Source organism: Anastrepha obliqua, chromosome 5, assembly GCF_027943255.1.
Source record: "Anastrepha obliqua isolate idAnaObli1 chromosome 5, idAnaObli1_1.0, whole genome shotgun sequence".
Classification (NCBI taxonomy): Eukaryota; Metazoa; Arthropoda; class Insecta; order Diptera; family Tephritidae; genus Anastrepha; species Anastrepha obliqua.
This window is the reverse complement of record NC_072896.1, coordinates 82,451,969-82,474,404: the sequence shown is the minus strand read 5'-3', so window position 1 is coordinate 82,474,404 and position 22,436 is coordinate 82,451,969. Positions and strand designations below refer to the sequence as shown.

General features: G+C 37.1%; 1 protein-coding gene across 1 annotated transcript; it reads right to left on the bottom strand.

Annotated features, from left to right (window-relative positions):
• Positions 1-1,071: 1,071 nt before the first annotated feature.
• Positions 1,072-1,737, bottom strand: LOC129248851 (uncharacterized). Its single transcript, XM_054888463.1, has 2 exons — positions 1,586-1,737; positions 1,072-1,255 (listed from the first exon to the last, which is right to left on the bottom strand). Exons 1-2 carry the CDS (start codon positions 1,735-1,737, stop codon positions 1,072-1,074), a joined length of 336 nt encoding a protein of 111 aa, XP_054744438.1.
• Positions 1,738-22,436: the final 20,699 nt, after the last annotated feature.

Here is a 22,436-nt window from a genome sequence, read left to right as displayed (position 1 = left end):
CGTGCTGTAGACTCATCTATAACATCTTCTCCATACACGTCGCAAATTTCCCGGTCTGCTTCGGCAGTATTTGGGCCTCAATGAAAAGCAAAGAAGAGCAGGTGTCGAAAATGTTGATTTTTGCCTCCTGGGTATTTCATTTCCAAGTCTCAAAACTAATAAAAAATTAAATAACTCAAAAATACATTTAAAATAGTTTTGTAGAGCATAAAGTGTTACTCACCCTTTGCCAAACAACAAATAAATCGTTGTAAAATAAAAGAAAATAAATAAACGCTACTACTTTATTCCCAACATAATACATTTTCTTCATATAAAAAAATTTTCGACATTCATTATGTAGAAGAAAATTCAAGCCACCGTCTGTCTGGTTTCATATTTTAAGTATTTTCGAAAATTTCAGCAACATTTTAATACCAACCACATCGAGTTTCATTCAAATACAATATTTAAATGCGTTAGCAGACAGAGGCGGACAAATCAATTGCTCTGAATACTTTTGAGTACATGTCCACTTGTACTCCGATTCCGTTATTATGAACAAAGTTATAATACAATATTGTTTGCGGGTATAAAGTCGTGGTGTATACAAAAACCAAGGCTGAGTCAATGGCATCACCTCATCTCATTAAAGTCTCCGAGATTCCAAACAAATTACATCTACGATTGACTCACTCTACTCACTGCATTCTCTTACTTCTTCGAAGTTTACACAAATACCTTTGCGATGAATCAGTTGGCAAATCCATTTGTGACACAAACCTTGCCGAAACACATGGATACGTTACACATTTACTTGCCCACATATGAAAGCAAATTTATTTGCATGCATTCTATACCAAAGCCAGAACATTAGAAAGCACACACAAAAGAAAAACCGAAAAAACAAAAAAATAAAATAAAAAGTATTTAAGCTACATAAGGTGATCAGCACAGATGGAAAGGAGTATAGTTGCATGCAACGTACAGCAGATACTGAGAGGAGTTAACGAAGGGAGAGCTTTCTTTAATGCCACTTTTGTGTGGCGCTGTGCCGGGTCTTCACTACGTAGTAGACCAACCGACCGGTTGTTAAGTTTGACTGGTGGCACCCTTTTGCTGTCTGTAGTGGCTGTCTGCTCGTAACAATAACGATTGTTGTTGGCACTTCTGCTTTGGCTGCTGTTGGCCATAAACATTGTTATTGCTATTGTTTTTATGATTGCTCTGGGACTGCTGTTGTTGTTGTTGCTGCTGCTGCCTGCCTGCCGCTTGCCTTTTTCCAGCAGCATAATGTGCATTAGACACGATTCGTGATTTATGAGGTGCGAATTGCACTCAAATAATTTTTTCCTTAGCAATTTTGCTTGCTTTCTTTTCGTTTTTTTTTTGCTCATTTTATATATTACCTTTTCATTCGCTTTATTAAATTGATGTGCAGTGATTTGCTGTTGCACCTTCAATGCAATTTGCACCATCTATTTGTGTATATGCTGTCTTGTCTGTGTGTGTCTGTGTGTTTTAGTGTGGCTTACTCAGAGCTTTGCAATGCTGCATGGCAGGGAAAGAATTTGTTGTACATTCGCTTGCGTTGACTCTGTGCAACATGGCGTGAGGCATGTGGCATGTGGAATGCTTCAGCAGCAGCAGCAGCAGCTTGCCGCTATTGTCGCCGCCGTTGTCGTCGTCATCATCGTCGTTGGTGTCGCCATGAGTTTCTGGGCGCTCTGCCGTCAGCGTTCGATGGTCGATAAACATTCATTTTGTGTTTTCTGCATTATTATTTTTTTTGTGCAATTTGTTGTTATTATTTTGCTTTTCTCCTTTTTACTAACCAGTTAAACACAGTGGTTGACGTGCCACACGGATCGCCAGATTCACCAGCTAGCAACAACAATGAAATATTATATCGCATTGTTGCCACTGTCCATTGTTGTTGCTATTATTTTTGTTATTGCTGCCTGTCGTTGACGTTGTAACGATTTTATTTCGTTTGTAATTTTATTGAAAGAAGTGCAAATTACTGCTGCATTGGCAATGTTATCCTTATGACCTCTGCCTCTCTTTGGCTCGGCTCCTTCCATTCACACTTAGCTATTGTTTATTATTTCTTGTTATTGTTGATTTGTTGTAATTTCCTTTTGGTTATTATGTTGGGGTGTGAGTTGAAAATTTTGCGCGATTAACGGTTTTCCGTTGTTTCGCAGTACTATTGTCATTGTTATTGTTGCTGTTGTGGCCGATATTCGATGTGGTATCGTTCCTGCATTGCATGCTGAAAAATAATTGCGCTGCCAATTAGTTTCGGCATCTTTTGCCCATTTGCAGTGGCGGTTTCCTCGGAAATTTTCATCGGCTTGCCAAGCCTTTTTCATAATCCTTAGCTATTATTATAACAGAAATGCATTTGTGAAGTGAAGGTAGTCGGTGAATGTTGTCTGATTTTCAGGTTAATTCGCCAATTTGTTGGGCGAAATTGTAAATGAACTGATAATGAGCGCAAAAAATCACCGTCATTTGTGAAAAATACCGGTATATTGCATTTTTTTGCTTGTCTCCAAAATAAATCAACGCTTTAGGATATTGAGAGGCTTAGGTGTAATAAAAAAAATCCATTATTTCTCCAATAGGTGGTTTTAGTAATCAGTAAACTTATCTCGAGTTGTATAAGTGCGATTGGGTTACGTGATAAAGTTGAGCTTAAGTTAAGTTAAGATAAAATTAAGATTTAGTTAAGTTAAGATTAAGCTATGTTAAGATTAAGTTAAATTAAAATTAAATAAAGTTAAGTTAAGTTAAGATTAAACAATGTTAAGATGAAATTAGGTTAAGTTAAGATAAAATTAAGTTAAGTTAAGTTAAGATTAAATAAAAGTAAGATTAACTTGAGTTAAATTAAGATTAAGTTAAGTCAAGATTAAGTTAAGTTAAGAGTAATTTAAGTTAAGATTAAGCTAAGTCAAAATTATTCTTAGTTAAGATTAATTTAAGTTAAGAGTAGCATAAGTTAAGATTAAGTTAAGTTAAAATTAAGTTAAGTTAAGATTAAGTTAAGTTAAGATTAAATAAAGTTAAGATTAAGTTAAGTTAAGTTCTTTCTCTCAAACCCTCCAAGGGAGATCTCATCAGGTATTGTCATCGTCCAAGCATTTGCGCCATACAATAGAACGGGCATAACGAGAGACTTATAAATATAAAAATAAATTTTGTTCAACAAGAGAGGACTTTCGGTCGGTTTCAAAGGAAGCTTTAACTTTTTAAGGCAGTTACTGAGGGAGTGACAGTGAGGAAGAAAAGCTCTTGTGTAAGTGAGGCTATCCCTTTTGAGGTTTTCTTTATAAATTTTTTATAAATGATTATTTCGTGATTACCGACTGAATAAGTAAACGAATATGCTTAGATAAAGTGTTGCCATGCCTATTTCTAGAAGATTCTCAGTTAAAAAAAAGTTGCGCAACAAATGTGGTTAATGAAGAGATATTCTGCTGAAGTCCACAATAAAAACTAGGTACCTAAAAGTCTGATCTATTGTAAATAAAAATTTTCCCGAACAAACTTTTTTAGTGGATGAGTATTCTACCGGAATCCGGAATAAAACTAATAAACATATTATATTTTGGCCAGCTTTTCGGCATCTGAAGAAAGTTCACCCATGCGCCGTCTGTGCGTCTGAAAAAAGCCATCCCGGCTAGCTCTGGTTAATTGTGTTCCATGAGGACATCTTTAGCTTACAAACAACAACTGGGAAAAAACTTCGCTAGCTTGGTTGGGAAGTTCTTACGCATCAACCTTATAATCCAGATCTGGCACCATGTAATTGTAACCTATTCCCGTATATGCCGATTGATTTTGCTTCATTTGCAAAGAGATTCATTTGGAGACGTGGATGAGATTCATCAATCTGACAGATTATGTACCAAACGCTAAATAACAGTTAGAACTCGTCGAGCTGGGCTTGAATGGACGCTTGTTTCTAAAGAATCGATTCTTAACTCTAGGTGACCTCTGTTTCTTAAAATTAATTCCTCACTAAAACAAATTTCGTCAGGTTTTCTATCTTACGGCAACGGCAGATCTTTAAATTTTTTAAAGAAGTAAACTATGGGGACCTTCGCCTAGATGGATCCTGAGAAAGAAACTGATGTATAGTCTCAGTTTTCTTAATAATTTGGAGACGTTCTAGGGAATTAATTTGGCAGCACTCAAGCCAATCAAGCAATGCCCAGTAAGAACCGAAGCGGCGCGTTCCGTGGACCAATTCTGCTCCGCAATTGCAGACAACTTTTCCATATTTAGCACAATTTTTTTTATATGTAGCCAACTTTTCTATGTATACCAGTATCAGATAAAATTATGGCATGACGAGTTATCTTATCAGCATTCCAGTTACCACCTATATACATAGTAAGATCCGGTACCCAGACAATTTGCATACGAAATAGCTCAGCTAACTCGTTAATTTTGAGGACAGTGATGTTTTTTCCAGAAATTTGATAGTTACCCGGTTGTCAGTGAAAATATTGATTTTGAAAAATGTCTAAAATTCTCTGAAAGTTTTTGGAAATGGGCATGGTACCACCCAATTTGAAATAAAAAGTAGTACTTCGTTTTAAATAATAAATCAATGCTGCTTCCTTCCGCTTTCGATTCATGCACAGTAGTGTATACAATTTTTTATACGAGTAAAGCGAGAGAATCGGGAGCAATTTTTTTAACTAGCGTTAAAGCGTACAAAAGCATAACTCTCAAATGCATACACAAATCTACATAACAACCTTTGCTAACAGAAAGGAGTTACCCATCAGCATCAAAAATACACCAGCAAACATTGCAATCGCCCTGGTCGGTGAAGCATTAAACAACACCGGAAAGCAGAACGAAAGCTTATCCAAACACTGCATCGCCAGAGAGGACGAATCAACAAAATATTACGAGTGCTGTATAAGTAGGCGGGGCAAAAAGTGTGTGCTGTAGTACGTGTCGGTCGACCATCGATCGGTCGGTTGGTCGGTTGGTTGGCTGGTTAGTTGCAACCAAGACTGCGTTGCACAAGCACAAAGCGAAGGTGCATTATAACACTTTCACGGTTCGTTGAGCATTGCCGCAAGATCACTCCGCAATCGATCGTTCCATGTGATGGCATTTAAGCAGTGGGAGGATTTGAGAATCGATGGCGGCAACAGCAGCTGCTGTTGCACACTTGATGCACTTGACGAAGAAAATTACGAGCACACCGCTGTTTTGTTGAATGCATTTTTTGCTTTTATAGTACAACACTCACTCGTGACGCTGGGTGAGAAAGATAATGATTGGTTAGGGAGTAAATCTGGGATACAAAAAAAAAGAACAAAAAAAGGCTTGCAAAGGCTTTTATGAAAATGTTGGTGTTTCTTGATGGTTGATAAGTTAGTTGTGAGAGGAACATATGAGCCAATATTATATAAAATATGCACACATTTGTTAAATGGTACGTGGTTATTCTTCCAGACCAGTCTATTTCTATATTGCAGTCCGGAATATTTTTTTTAAATATAGATTAAATGATGTCAAGCTATGAATGATTTCTGACCAAGCGCTAGTCCCACGGCTCTCTAATAGAGTAATAAACACGTTTGATAAAAATGCAAGATGGCGCAAAATTAATCCCCCTATCAGAAGATTTATATTTTTTTTTCAAATCGCTTCGTACGTCAATCATATTTGAATCCTGTGAACTAAACAGCTGTAGTATACAAACAGATAAGCAATGGAGCGCATAAAAGTCAAAATAAAGATTTCCATCACTCAAAATCATTTTATTATTTAGTAAAAAGGTTATTCAAAAACAAAATTGGATGATTAATTTTGCGCCACATTGCGCATATCAACTTTTTAATGGTCATCTTTCAGTCTAGTAATGGAAACTTAGATAAAATTTAATAATAAATTATATATATTTGTGTCAAAATGGCCAAGAGGATGTAGAAAATGATTTACACCGATCGGCATTTTATATTAGAAATGAAGGGCAAGAACTAAAAAAAATATTGATAATTTCGTCTACTGCCGGTTGAGTATTCCTGAAGGAGCAACTCAAAGTTATTTTTACTACCTTCACTTTCTTGCTGCACTTGACGAAATAATAAGGAAAAAAACGAGCCGCATTGCGAAAAGACAAGCCTTGAGTTCTCGACCAACATAATGTGACGGCGCGTTTCGTGTTGTGAGTTAATACTTTTAAAGCCTAGGATATAGAGGTAGATTCCCATTGTCAGACCACGCACTTTATTCGCAGTTCTTGCGTTGAGCTCTTTTTGTATGTTTCTTAGGAAACATGGGTCGAATATGACTTAAAATAGAAGTCTGTGTATTTAATTTTTACTAATTCATTACTAAACCCAACTCTTACCCTCCTTCCATTCCATTAATTTTTGTTTTTGTGCTGGGCCAAGAAAGCGTCGAAATCTAAAAATGTTCAGCTACAGAAAAATAAAAGTTATTAACTGAATAAAAGGCTAGAGATATACTATCGCCAATCAATTTCTTGAGAGAAGATAGCATCGTTTTCTTGAAAGTAAAAAGCAGGACCGATTATTAAACGCCCTGGGATGAGGTTTAAAATTTTGGATCAGGATCGAAATGGTTCTTAAGTTCGTTATTGGTTCTTCATACTTAGAAAATAATAATCTTAAAGAGCCCTGATACTCGAGAGGGTATCAGGTAGGTTAACCTCTGTCAGAAAAATGGGTTAGAGTTATTGAAAAGGGTAATAAGTTATTTTTTTATTAATCTTCCTTTAAAAGTTATAATATAATAATAATTAAAGTTAATAGAATACTGCGCATTGTGGCCAATATATGTGGCCAGGTATCCTATATTTTAAGGCTTTTAAAAACTTTAGCACATTTCGAGGTTTATTGTTCCATAAATCATATGAATGCACGGCAATACCACCAAGGGGGTGGAATTTACTATCCAATTACTAAGGATGTGTTCTGAATTTTCAGTGTCCATTTCACAGAATCAACATACTATTTGTTTTTGTTTGAGTGGTATCTCAGGCTATAGTGGCCTGTAAAGTAGCCAGTTAAAAGTCTTAAGTCTACACTGCTGTGTGAAAGTTGCTTGTCAGAAATTCCTGTCCGGCGGAATTATTTATGATATGTAAATAGGAATTGTTTCACTTGCTGCTGACCGATAGAATTTTGCCAGTGTTCAACAAATTTCCTCACCTCTCACCTCCTGCGAAGTTCATCAATTTGGTCCTTTGTAAGCTCGCAGAAAGGCTCAGGATCAATTACAGACATGTTTGAATTTTATTTAACTAGATGATCTGCTATTTCATTTGCCGCATATTGCTCATGCTCTCTAAAACGTTGAGAAGGTTCAGGCAATCATATATCATTTTTAAGGTGATTATATTTGATAGAAGAGCTTTCAAAGCCAGCTGACTATCTGAAGGTATGCTAATGTGGGTTCCTCTCATTTTTCCACGGAGGCCTTTCCTGTAGGAATTTCCTTTCTACCTGTAGGAATTTTAGGTAGAAACCCAACGGAATCAACTTTTTTTTTAATTTTGGCCTATTGATTCCCGCCCCTGTTCTACCATCTTCTAATTTCGATCCATCAGTGTAGCATTGAGATCCAGGTGTGAAGGTGATAAAATTACTTTTGCAGGCCGTACGTTCATTAATATGAAGTTGAAAGTTCCTGACGAGAATGGGTTTGGTAGATAATGTATCAACCCTGTAAAGAAGAGGAGTATGTCGGAAGTCTTCTAAGATATTTCTTAGACTTTTTAGATTGGAGATACCTTTTAATCTTAAAACGCTCTAACCTTTTTCAATTAAAATGGGAAATGGTGGTATGCATAAGAGCACACCTAATGGGCCAGTTGGGCATGTTTTCAATGCGCCTGTTATACCTGACACAGTAGAGGCGGTACATTAAAAATAACATCTTTTTCAGCAGTTTTTACTGTATCAAAATGGTGATGGGTTTCAATTAATGATTATCAATATTTTCAAAATTTTTATATCTGAGTTAAATATATATATATATTATATATACCATATATATATAATTGGCGCGTACAGCCTTTCTGGGTGTTTGGCCGAGCTCCTCCTCCTACAGTTTCAAGCCTCCAGCCTCCAGCTTCCAAAATAAGATACCACTGGGTTGGGCTGAGCGTATGTGTCTTTCTTCCTGCTTTATTCGGTCATGATATTTAGTTGATCCTAACCCCAGCCTATGTAGATGGCTGCGAAATCTGCAGTGACTTGTGAGAGCGGCAGTGAGCATTCTCAGTTTGTCCTTCGGGAGGGTTATGAGTAACCTGAACCTCTGTTGATTATACCACCCTTTCCAGTAAACGTATCCCCATAATTTGGTCCCAGTTTACGTCTCGTAGCCTTAGATCTTCGCTTCTAAGCTCCCCTCTGATGGTGTGTTGTCACGTGGCAAGGAAGAGCATGGGTTCCATTAGTAACAAGGTCGCAGTCTCTCTAGTCAATTCATCCACTACTTCATTCCCAGGGACTTTATCTATGTCCTGGGGCCCATATAAGCCGGATTTGATTGTGTATTTCTCGTAAATTCAGCTCGTCCATGCACTCAAGGTTTAATAAAGCCTTAACCTCAAAGGATAGTATTGCCTTGAGAGGCGCTTGACTGTCGCTTAAAATCGCAATTCGCTCATTCCGAAGATTTCTATCGCATAGACATTGATCTATGCAAATATACATAGACTTTTGTCTGGAAGATACTGAGAAAAATACCCTTCTGCGCGCTTACGGGTTCACGTGTCCTCGAGCAATCTGTATACCAGTGTAAGGATACGAGTATATCCACTTGTAGTCACAAAATTAAATTAATAATTTTTCGCTATTATTTAATTTTCCATGCTAAACTTTTTTTCATTAATATCTTTCAATTTTCAAAACGGTTCTTTCATATGAAGGCTTTTGGTATCGTATAGAAGAAAATGCTCAACATCTTAAGCAAAAACAAAAAAAAATTTAATGTAACGCTATTTTTAGTGACTTTGAACTTTCACTTCTTATTATTCGAGCACTGGGTGGTTTATAAAACTGCATATCCAGAAGTTTTTTTAGAAAATTCCGATTGAAAATTTTAAAGACTTAAGGGGTTATATACCTTGTGGTCCGGTGAAATTAGCGAAAGTTGGGTTTTTTTTAAGATATGTAGCAATAATTTTATTGTATAAAAGTTTTTATTATTGGATATTACAATGTTTAAAGAAAAAAAAGGCTTTGTTTGTGTAAAAATATTTAAAAATAGCTGAGTTATGGCGTTTTCCCCCAAGACCCTTTTTTTGGAAGAGGCTTGCGGTGGACGCGATTCAAGTCCACCAAGTCAACTGAAATCAAAAAATCGAAAAGATTTCATTAGTATAGGGTTATATCTTCTTAGTGAACGATCAATATATTAAATATTTTGATTTTTGTGAAAATAGGAACATGTTTTTAAAAAACTCCTACTTTTTTTGCAATCGCGCCCACCGCAAAAGCATTTTTGGAAAAACACGTTTTTGAGATAATCGCGTTTAAAGTTTCAAGCGCCGCATGAGGCCGTACGCTCAGGACGTGACGACGCACAATCTAAAACGCTGTAACTTTCGATCTATTGCTCAGATCTCTATGAAATTTTTGGAAAATGTTCTCAAGGGATTGTACTTTACGATAAAGAAATAAAATTTATTTTGATTTTTTTGAAAAACACAAGGTATATAACCCCTTAAAGGTAATTATTTAAAATTTCTTAAATTTTTCTGAATTTTGTACAAAGTTTGGAGCTTTGATTTATAAGATTTTTGATAAACACTCAACTATATTTTCATAAAAAATTAACGAAAAAAATGTAGCATAAAAAACATTGCGAGTAATGTAAAACGATGAAGAGACTTAATTATGTGACCGCAATTGTATATGTATGCGCACCAAGTATATATGTATTTTATTTGATTTCTTTGCATGTTGTATTTCTAATCCAACACAACCACAACGAAAGCAACACCAGCTGCGTCTTATCAAATATGAGATATCGCCAACCTAGCTATTGTACACCAATGCCAACGGCGTTTGAGCAACACTCATCAGCAGCCTATTACCCATTTATCCAATAATAAAACGCTCCCGAACACTCCACCCATTACCATTACTTTATCTGCATGCATACATACATACATGCATATGTACGTATATTCAAGTGCCTACTTAAGTCTTACAAGAATTTTTAAATGCGAATCATGACATGGAAAGGGGGTATGGACATTAAATGAGGAACCTGTATCCGCTTCTTGGGGGTAATAAAAGTACAAAAAAGTACAAAGAAAGACGCTGATAAAATTCATTGCAAGCAAAATAAGACAACGCTTATCAGAATTCAAAAATTTAATTTGTGGGCGTTGTCATGAGGCAAAAAGGGTGTGGCAGTCCCCTTAACCTTTTATATGCGTGTGACTGCATGTGTGTGTGTGATGCGATAAGAACCCAACGTTGGATATCCATTTTGTGGTATATTTTACAGACTTTGATAGCCCTTTTAATCTTTTATAAAATTTTCATCCGATGCTCAATACCTTAAGTTGATATGATTCGATGTGATAAAATCCTTCTAAGTTTAGCATAACTTTGAAATGGGGTAAAATGTGACACGCCACCGGAACTACCTCAACAACGAAGGAAATAAGCGAATGTCATAATTTGACAATGAATGATGGTCTTTGGCGACATCACTTGACACTATGACAAAAAGGCACAGAATAATCCCAAAGATATCAATATCAACCATCAGCAGAAACACAAAAAAAAAATAAATATTACCACCTGCTTCAACAGCAACCAGCGAAGCCAATGTGTTCCCACACTACTACGATTTGGTTATTATTCTCAGAGCACTATCTTCGTGCATATGACAAGCTACATACTTGCATACGCTCTGCAATTGTTGGCAGTTTTTCAGCTGCGTGTCGCGTCGCCGCATTGGGATGCTGCTATCATTAATAATGGCGAAAATGCCATTAAAATTGCCACCATAATGGTACGCCGTTTGGAGAGTGCAATTTTAATCCATCTTTGTTTCAAAATCGTTCATTACTCTCTCATTTTCTTGCTTAATGTTAGAGAATTGATGAATAACTGCTTAGGGCACAGTCAGCGCGGATAAGAATGTAAATCTTAAGTTGAATAATTTCGCATATTAAATGGAGAAATACTGCCACCAATCGTATTCAGATGAGATTTTAAAAATCTTACACGAGAAAAGAAAAATAAGGAAAAAGTGGCAAATATTACGGTTTCCCGAATACAAAACTAAGCTCAATTTTCTTACAAAACTTCTTACCAACAAGATTATAGAGTTCAAGAATACAAAATTAAATGATTACATTAAAAGTTTATCGGCCGACAAAACAACGCATTACTCCCTATTGAAAATGACAGCTCATATGAAACTACCTATCTGCCACAATCCACCTATAAGGTTGTGTAATGGTGTTTGGGCAAAAAATGATTTTGAGAAGGCAGAGGCGTTTGCCTTGCACTTAGAAAACATTTTTCAGCCAATTGAAGGTACTAACATTTTTTATGATCTTTCAACTGTGCAAGATTCAACCGATTACAACCGGAGAATTGCTTAATGAAATAAAGAAATTAAAGCTTAAGAAATCGCCTGGCTTTGATCTTATCACATCTGAAGTTTTAAAAAACCTCTCACCAGAAGCTTTAAGAAAAATTGCTATGTACGTATAATGAACGCTTGTTTAAAATTAAGTACTTCCCTTCACAATGGAAAGTATCAGAGATAATAATGATTCCTAAGCACGGAAAAGATAGTAATGAATTAAGCTCGTACAGACCTATTTGATTGTTACCCATGATGGGAAAGCTTTTTCAAAAATTGTTTTTGACAAGACTAAAACATATTATATTATTAAAGGAGCTTATCCCTTCACATCAGTTTGGTTTTTGTGAAAAGCACTCAACCATAGATCAAGTTCATCGGATTGCATAGGTTATAGAAGAAACGTTAGAGAAGAAGAAAGTCTGCGCAGCCATATTCTTAGATGTCGCACAGGCGTTTGATAAAGTTTGGCACGAATTTACAAATTAAAGACAATTTGCCAAGATAATGGAGTCATATATTAATAATCGTTACTACATAGTTAAAATTGGTCAAGAATATTCTTCAATGAAAAAAATGTGTGCCGGAGTACCACAAGGTAGTGTACTTGGTCTAACTTTGTACTTGTTGTATACAGCGGATATACCCATACCAGCAAACTGCACACTAGCTACATTTGCAGGTGATACCTGTATTTTAGCAACTGGTCGAAGATATTTGGGAATGACACTTGACACAAAGCTGAAATGGAAAGAACACATAAAAATAAAAGCAAAAGAGTTAAATATAAAATATCAAAAAATTAAATGGCTTATTGGAAAACATTCCAAACTTTCAATAAGCAACAAACTGCTTATTTATAACCAAATGCTAAAGCCGGTTCGGGCATATGGTATCCAATTTTGGGGGTGTGCAATCAAAAATCATATCGATGTAGTTCAACGCATACAAAATAAAATTTTAAGAAATATTGTTAATGCACCCTGGTATGTGAGAAATATCGACCTACACAGGGACCTTAAAAGATCAACTGTGCCTGACGCAATAACCATAATGGCAGCGAAACATGCAACACGGCTGCTAAATCACCTCAACTCCGAAGCTTCTATTTTAAATGAGGAGCTATACACAAGAGGTATCAAAAGGAAAAAACCACAGGATTTAGTGGTTAACAACATATAGTTTTAATTTCTAAATTTATCGTTCAAAAAATATTACTTGTTGGTTTTTAAAACTAGGTGTAGAGATATGAAATGTAAATGAATAATTATTAAAAAAATTTAAAAATTGAAAAAATGTAAAATAATTAAAATAAAAAAAATTTAAATTTGTATTAAAAAATTTTAAAATTTTGACTCTATCAGATTTTACTATATATTTTTATTCAAAATATTGCTCTTAGCAGTTATGTGTGAAAAATGATCATTTAAATGTCCACCATGAGAAGGATAGTCTACAGGTAAAATACACCAAACAGTCGTTTCGCGAAGGCCTAAGTTTTGAGAACATGGGGATAGTCGAGATATCGATGTTGAATATTTTCAGCAACACTTTGCAATACATCAGCAGAACGTCCAGTTTTTGGTCTGCCAGTCCTTTTTCTTTCCTCGCTAGTTCCCCTGTTTCTTGAAATGTTTTCACCATCATTTGAAGTGTGGACTCATTTGGACAGTTACGTTTTAGTGCTACTTGAGGAGTGCCAGAGTGGTACTTCAACCATTTCACCTACCTACTTAAGCTGAGTGTGCCTTACAAGCGGGTTTGTTCAAGGAAAACCTGGATTGCCACTGTTAATAAGGACGCAAAGATCTTTGCACCGAAAAACTGAAGGGTGTCTGCTTATCAATAAATACTAACCTTTCACAAGCTGGAAAATACTTTGTCGTAACGTTGCTCAATATATTGGGAGTGATCGAAATCAGCACCCTTTATACTTGTATAAATTTCATAATCACATCACTGAATTGAGTTGCTTCACGAACCGAAAGTCAGTTAGAATGCGAAAAAAGAATTTGCAAACTTCATTTAAAAAACTAATTTTATAAAGCTTATCTCGAAAATTTTCTAGTCGCGAATGCTTTATAACATTGTACTCACACACACATACAATACAAACACAAGTAAGCATTTGCTGCGGGCATCCGCATTAGTTGCTTTCTGTTGTTTGATTTTTCAACAGCGATAATAATTTCTGAGATTGGCTTTGGCGATAAGGTTTCACTTAAAAACTCATTCGAATTTTAGTGTTCCGCCGATAATTTATGGATTTCAGGTGCGCATTAAGCTTTGGACCTCGCAACAGCGGCGGTGGCGGCGCGCGGTTACGGAGCGTAGTTCTGCGCTACTTCTTTTCTGCTATTTTTATTTTTCAAATTTGTTTGGTATTTTTAGTTGCTGTTTATGTACATACATATGTATATGCCTTGATACACATGTACTTGTATTTGTATGATATTTTTTTATTTTGCCAAATGTATCGTATTTTCTGGTTTAGAGAGCGCGATGTCGGTGCGCCACTGGTGACTTTGATTTATCAAAATTAAAAGTCATGCATTAGGAGTGAACGGACAGTGAGATTTGAGCTCTGCTTAAATTAACAGCACTGAGTTTATTAATTAATTGTGCCTTTTATTTAAATTTCATTAAAATTTGTTATTCATTTGAATGGCATTATTTTTGTTGTGCATTAGTGCCTCCGTCCGGTTTGTTGCGAGGGTATATGACTGACTGCTGGTATACTCGGATCCAGATTCAAACATTAATTAATTATAATAAAATATGGATATACAGATATAAAATATGTACATAAAATGAGACGTTTATCACTTGTAAGCAAATCTTTATTAGTGTTATCGAGTGTTATGAATTGGAAAATATTTTAATTTTGGATATTTGTGAATCACTTTCTACAAATTCGAGTATTTATTTTAAGCTCTCGTAATAAGACGTACGAAAACTTAAATATAAAATAAAAGTGTTTAAACTTCAAAACAATTTGCTATAGCAGGCCGGGATATTTAGTCGTAAACTTAATTTATATTTTATTTATTTAGCAATAATATTAATATTAATCTGCACTGTGGTGAAAAATAATGGGAAATATTTAAGGGGACCCGGTGGTCTAGAAATTTCAAAAAATCGATTTTTTGTTTTTTCGATATTTCGAAAGTATAGTATCTTAAGAATACTCTGTGAAATTTTCATGCGGGCATTCCCAATATTATAGCTTCTACAGCCTATTAACTAGGTAGAGAGCAGTCCCTGCCCTCCTGTACCTCAAACTTTAAACTCATTTATCTGGAAACGACATTTTTCGGCCTGGTGTTGTCAAGGAAAAAAATATTCAACCGAACCGTCACAACATCAATGGCTATCACCCACACTAGAATCATATTATTATTCCAATTATTTCCTATTTTTTTTATTAAAAACTGAAAAAACCCCGATTTTTAAACCCGCGCCATTTTATCTTTTTTTTATTCTAGTAGCGGGACATAACTACAGTCATACTGATTAGTAATTTTTTGGTTTTTGTACCACAGGTAAAAAGAAGAGCAAAATGGACAACACCGCAGAGGTCCAAATTTCGGGGAAGGTCAACTTCAGCGCCATTTTTAAAATTGTTAAAATAGAAAAAATTATTATTAAAATAGAACATTTTTTTTTTTCATTTTTGGATGTAAAAGAAGTTAAATAAAAAGCCTAAAAAATTTAAATATCGTTTTTTAATTTTTCTTATTGTAAAAAAAACAATTCCTGAAAATACCCTAAATTTTCAAACTCTAGACCACCGGAACCCCTTAAGTTGGCGGCCACTGTAGTCGAATGGCTTGATACAAGACTACCATTTGGAAGTGCACAAGTTTGAATCCCCGGGCATGAGACACCAAATACCAGAATAAGCTTTTCTAATAGCATTCCCTCCTCGGCACCAATTGTATACCTCCTAGTGTAGGTAAGGTAGGTAGGAGGATTAGATGGCAAGAGTGCAACGGGTGCACTACAAGTAGCATTAGAGTGCCGTTTTAATACCATAATATCGACCACAACCAGCGAAAAATTACAAAACTTAAAGGAAGGATAAACTACAGCCATCCAGTACTGTTAATGTAGTGGAGAGGAAAAAAAGGATCTGGTTGGTAAGCTGCCTCAAGCTATCATCAAAGGGCACTCTCCTCAACCTCAAACGCCTATCCGTCAAATTCGGACACATGTAAAGACTGTGTTCAACATTCTCTTTCTTTGCTGGATGCCCACAGCTTCTGCAATGGGAATCCTATGGAAGACCAAGCTGCTCCGCTTGAGTTCCGCTCATCCAGTGATCGGCAAACACCGCTATGAGTTTGGAAATTGAATGGCGAGGGATCCCCAGCACTTTAAGCGTCCTGCTTCTGTCGTACTGTGTTTGAGATAGCGCTCGATAAAATAGAACTCCATCTGGCTTGCGCACAGAAATTGTGTAGTTTCCAACGGCCAAGGGCACACCGATGTCTGAGATGGGAACAATAGAAAGCGCTTCTGTCGATCCCTTCCTGGCAAGCTCATCGGCAGCTTCATTTCTCTCCATGTTCCTATGCCCTGAAATCCAGATAAGAGAAATGTTTCTTGCCTGATCGAGACGTTTGAACTTCTCCTTAGAAGAGTTGAGCTGAAGAGAGCTGCATCATGACGACGACAGAGCCTTGATCGCAGCTTGACTATCGAAAGAGATATTTATGCCTCCCTCCTAACAGCCACCCCTACGAATTTTGCATGCCTGCAGCATCACTAAGACCTCTGCTCGAAAAACACTACTAGTTTTCGACAGTTTAAAGAAGTCCAAAATATTGGCTGATTTAGAGAAAATTCCCGCTCCAACTCAAGATTTCATTTTGGATCCATTGTTGAAAATATTGAAAAGATAGCCCTAGCATAACCCTCAAGTTCATTCAGTTTGCGGATGGAGAGATATATTCGAAATACTGAGAAGGAAAGAGAAACCTGCCTCAAAATGCTACCATAGACCAATCTCCCTTAACCTAATAGCGTTCTGAGCAGCAACGGATTTAACTTGAAGATCAACGGGAAGTAAGAGCAAAATGACATTGGTTTATTTGTGCCATGAAAAAGCTTCTCATAAAAACAGACCTGCCGTCCAGAGGCGGCAAAAAACTGTAGGTCCCTCCATTTGTGGAAAAACATCTAGGCACACAGGAAGTAGAGCTCGGCTAAAAACCAATTAAAGGATGTAAGCGCCTATAAGAGGTGTTATTCCCGTAAAGTATCAATGGTTTCGTTGCTTGTGTGGCACGTAGCGCCGTCTTGTTGAAAATAAACGTTGTCCAGATCAATACCATCCAATTTCGGCCATAAAAATTCGTTAATCATCTTTCGATAGCGTCCGATGACTCCGTTAGACCATAAACCGCACCAAACAGTCACACGTTGAGGATAGAGAGGCTTTTCAACAATAACTCTTGTATTTTCTGAGCCCCAGATCCGAAAAGTTTGCTTGTTGACAAAGCCACCGAGGTGCAAATGGGCCTCATCACTCAAGATGATCTTTCTATAGAATTCCGGATCATTTTCATGCATTTCAAGGACTCAATCAGCAAAAACACAACGTTGTTGATGATCGGCCAGCTTGAGTTCTTGCGTTAACTGGACTTTATAAGCATTAATACCCAAATCGTTATGCAAAATACGGTGTAATGACGTTTGTGGAGTGCCTAATTCCAAACAACGACGAGGAACGCACAAACCTGGGTTTTCTTTAAGACTTTCGACTACAACAGCAACATTTTCGGCTGTTCTTGAGCGACATGTACGGGTTTTACTCTTCACATCACTAACTTGTCCCAACAGCTCGAATTTCTATATTGCGGTCCGACAATATGTACAGAATTCGAAGGTGGCATCCATTTCGTACCGCTATTACGCTCTTAGTGAATTTGATAAAATCGCTGAGCATGTGACGTCACGGTGCAAATTATTTCTTGCGTAGTTGGTTTAATTTCTTCTTCTTGCATTTTTGTTCAAATTTTCACATCTCTCGAACGAACGCAATCTTGTAATCTAATATATGTATCGTTCCCGAGGCTTACATGAGTTTTTATAGATAACAAAAGAGAATAAGTAAAAGCGCAGAAAGTAATAAAATAAAAATAAAATTTGTCCTATCTGATAAAAAGTTCGTGCATATATGTATCTACTACATCCAATTTTGTTTTTGCATACATTTTTTACTAAATAAAAAACTGATTTTGAGGGATGGAAATTTTTATTTTGGGCTTTAAACGCTCCATTCCTCGTCTGTTTGTACATTCTGTCGAAAAAGTTCCTTGTTCAGTAAAAGGCAAAATAATTGTCTAATCATACAAATTTATTTTGTCACCTTCAAAATAGGCTCCATTCGAAGCAATACACATATGCCAACGATTGAAGGTTGAAATTGAAATTTCAAAAGGAAGCACCAGGAGTGGCTCCTAAAACACTCAGGCTAAAAAGCCCATTGTATTTAAAGCTCTGGAAAGGAGGGAAGGAGAAAAGTATCAGAGAAAGAGATAGGAAAGAATAGAGACAGAGGAAGAGATAGTTAGTCCTGTGAGAGTTTTCCAGATTATTTGGCAAATCTGTAAATATCCTCCAGTTTTAGAGAACGAACATTACTCATTCTCACGACATCGGAACACAAAATACTTAGCCGTACTCTAGGAAAGGCAGGATACTCACAGGGGAAGTGCTCAGTGCTATCCGCGTCCTCCAAGCACGACAGACGGTTAGTCCAGTCAACAAAGCTTCTTTAAGATCTCAGCTTGTCAGATCAGCTCCTTCAGCGAATTCTCAAAGCGACGTCCGCGGAGTGGTAATTTAAGTTTTGGGAAAAGGAAAAAGTCACAGGGGGCTAAATCCGGTGAATACGGTGGTTGTTCGATGATATTTGTCAAGTTTTTTGTCAAAAAAGTGTTCACAATATGAGCCTTTTGAGACGGTGCGTTATCATGGTGCAAGATCTATGAGTTGTCTTTCCACAAATTGGGTCGTTTCCTACTCACATTTACTCTCAAACGTCGCACAACTTCCAAATAATATTCTTTACTTACCGTAGAACCATTTGGGATGAATTCCGAGTGCACAACGCCATAATAATCAAAGAAAACGAGTAGCATGACTTTCATTTTTGACCGACCTTGACGTGAATTTTTGGGTTTCGGCTCATGTGGATAACGCCATTCAGCCGCCTGTTGACTCCTTTGCATGTCAAACTCATACACCTACGTCCCATCACCTGTTATGATGCGCTGGATAAACTTTGGGTCCGAATTCACAATTCTTCCGATGCATTTTTGAAGGAAATTCAACTCTCTTGCAACGAGTCGAGCAGCCACGCGTCTCATGCCCAATTGATGGGGCAAAATGTTGCGAATTGATTCGTGAGATACGCTGAGGGCACGAGCTATCTCTCTCAAACTTACACTTAACCTAAACTTTCGACGTTTTCATCCGTTGAAGACGTTGATGGGCGACCAGATCGGGGCAAATCTTCTACGACTTCTCGGCCCTCTGTAAAAGTCTTATACCACTCGTAGAAATAAACAATTCCCGATATTTTTTTGACAGAATGTATACTGCAACTGTCTAGTCCACAAGTGCCCAACATTATTAACGTCATTTTCAAAAATTATAAATCTACCGATAGGGTGATCAATTTTGCGCCACCCTGAATATATGATTCTCATCACACTAAACTAAAGGAGGCATACCCTCTACTGTAATCCAAGTACTAAAATACTTGGTTTTTTTATTTGCTTCTTCTGCACTTTACTGTACTATATTTACTTGTATTTTCGAATATTTCCGACGGAAGAGTGACAGATGTATGTATGTAGGTAAATTTAGCAATCACGCATCCAAACAAGCATATGAGCACATATCTACACATTCTCTATGTATGTATGTCTGTAGTAATGCTCTTGCGATGACAATCAATGAGTCGTGTTTGGTGAATGTGTGTAGGCGGGCCATACTTTCTCCCCAATCAAAGCCAGCAAAGTGGCCTATGCACTGATGCCAATGGATATTTAACCACTAACGGCAAAGTCACACAAATACGTGCTAACACATGTGTGCGCCTCTACATACACATTCATGCACACATCAAAAAATTACAAAAACAAAAAAAAGAACTTACCATACATTGAAAGGAAGATGAATACAAAATTAAAAATATCCTACACACATACATATGTACGTTTTCCGATTTGCTGCAACGATAAGTGCAAGCAGCAACATTGTAGAACCGAAGCTATCGGCCAACAGCCAACAACGGCTAAGCGCTGGACGATGGACGACACGATGAGAAAGAAGACAACGACAACTGCAACCACGCTACAGTTCTAGCTCTGGCTGCGGCGGTGGCAGTGGCGGTGAGTGCATCTTAGTTAGCGAGATAAAGCACAAACCAGTTTGTTAACGCAGTAATGGGCCGCTGTTAGCCACCTCGTCTGCACACTTCGCAGCCGAGTCGAAGATGACGAACTAGGGGGAATCATGATTGCGCTCTTTGCGGTCTAAGGCATGAAAAGTGTGAGCCACATACATACACACACAAATATTCAGAAAAGATGTGTAAAAAATCAGCGATTAGTTGAATGTGGCAGGCGCAAAAAGGTGCTTGTAAAGTGAAAATTGAATTCACATGAATACTCATACATATGTATGTATTTATCAATGTAGTTAAGATAGAGTTACCAGATGCACAGACATTCTAGTGCGGTTAAATAGTTTTGTTCGATTATATTTAATGTAACTTTGCTCTTGACATTACATTAACTAGCAGTGGTACGAATAGATGCAAGACTCTTGGGACTGACAAAGGGGGAAGTTGAACGATTTTGAGCATAATAAAAATCGAGTTACTGCCTCTTTTAATTATTTACAAAAAAGGGTTTGGAGGATATCTCAAAAATAGATTTTTCTGCGCTGCTTAGTTTTGCTAAAAGCGTTGACATCCTACGTGGCGTCTACTTTAAATCTTAATGGAGCTCAGTCTCCATCTAGTATCGCTAGGGTCCAAAAGGTCTAAGCGTGGCTAAATGCAGACCGGGTTAACCTAACCCAATTACGAAAAACTGACAACTATAACTAATTTTTAGTCTATGGATGTGAGATCTTAGCAGTTCCTGCCTCTTCACGGGTTGACTCAAAATAGAGAGTCCACTTTTTCATATTACTGGATCAGATCAAATGTTTCACTCTAGCCGGTGAGTGAGCTGAAATAAGAGAGTGCAACATTCAATTATTGAAGTGTTAAATTAGCTGTAGAATGAGCTGAAACAGGAGAGTGCAACATTATTATTATTGATTTTGAATTTTTTGCGTTATGTCACTTAAAGTGAAACAACTTACTTACGAGCTTCTGGTACGAATCCCAGTCGCGATGCACAGAAGACAAAGGTCGCGCTCATCTCTTACCGATATTCCGCTTTCAATGAATTTAACAGAATCGCTCTGAGTGTGGCGTCAAACTTGTGCAATTTATTCGTATGTTGTTTATGTAATTTGTTCTGGGTCTCGCATTCTTGTTCGCATTTTCACAATTTCTCTCGCGCAACTTCTCTATTGTGACGTCACGTCTCTCTGATGAACGCAATCTTGTATAATGTCGTTATTGGACTTGACTGCCTTAAGACAAATAAATTCAGGTACCATGCAATATAAGTTAGATAATGGTCTGAAGTCAGAGAGAAATCATTTGAAACTCAATCGTTATAAAGTTTAGGGGATGCTGCTTTGAGTGAAACAACGTGCCGATATTGGTTCCGTCGCTTCAAAGACGGTGGTTTTAATATTGACGACCGTCCGCCGTCCGCGTGATGGAAGGTCAAAAACCTTCGAAGACGCTGAATTGGAAGCATTGGTCAATGAGGATCCGTGGCAAACGCAATAAGAGCTTGCTTCAGTATTAGGAGTTACCCGCTAATCCATTTCCAAGCGATTGCATGCTTTGGGAATGGTTCAGAAACAGGGGGCTTGGGTTCCTTATAAGTTAAAACCAAGCGAAACCATCACTGGGAATTGGTATCGACTTCAATTGATGCGATTGAGCTGACCACTGCGGGCGAAGCAGCCGCAATACGCGGAGAGGTATGAAAAAGTGATTCTACAACATCTCGGCCTCATATTGCCAAGCCCGTTAAAACCTACTTGGAAACACTGAAATGGGAAATTCTTCCCCACCCACCATATTCTCCAGATATTGCGCCGTCCGATTATCACCTGTTCCGATCGATGGCACATGATCTAGTTGACCAGCAGTTCCATTCATATGAAGACATCAAAAACGGAAACAGTAGTAGCCAGCGATGGGCAATACTTTCAATTATTCACTTGTAACTATTTTTTCAGAATAAATAAATAAATTCATAAAAAATTCGCCGTAGCCAAATTGTTTGATTCGTACTGCCATTCGCTAGTCGCAGGGTTAAAAATTTAAGGTATTAAATATCAAATAATAGAAAAGGTTCTTTCTAAGAGCGGTTACCACTCGACAGGCAATGATAAATTTCCGAGTGAATTTCTGCTATGATAAAGCAAACGCACGCGAATCTGTGGAGGAGAAGGTTGGCCAAACGCCTAACAAAGAGTGTGAGCGCCAATTATTATTTTTATTATTATTATTAGGTATGTTTTAATATAGGGTGCCCAGCTGAGCACGACAGGAAAATAAATTTAAATATGTAAAATAACTGAGGACTTCACAACGAAATTCACGTTGCGCAATTAAAAATGGCCTCATCATTTGATGAAAATCGCTTTTCACGCATGGATTTTTTAGGTCTGGAAACAGATGGAAG

Bases quoted from the DNA above. Each gene is read 5' to 3' on its own strand.
- LOC129248851 (XM_054888463.1), bottom strand. From the start codon at position 1,737: ATGTTTATCGACCATCGAACGCTGACGGCAGAGCGCCCAGAAACTCAT. The intron at 1,256-1,585 runs GTTGCACAGAGT...TGCTGGAAAAAG, and splicing joins TGCCACATGCCTCACGCCAT to GCAAGCGGCAGGCAGGCAGC.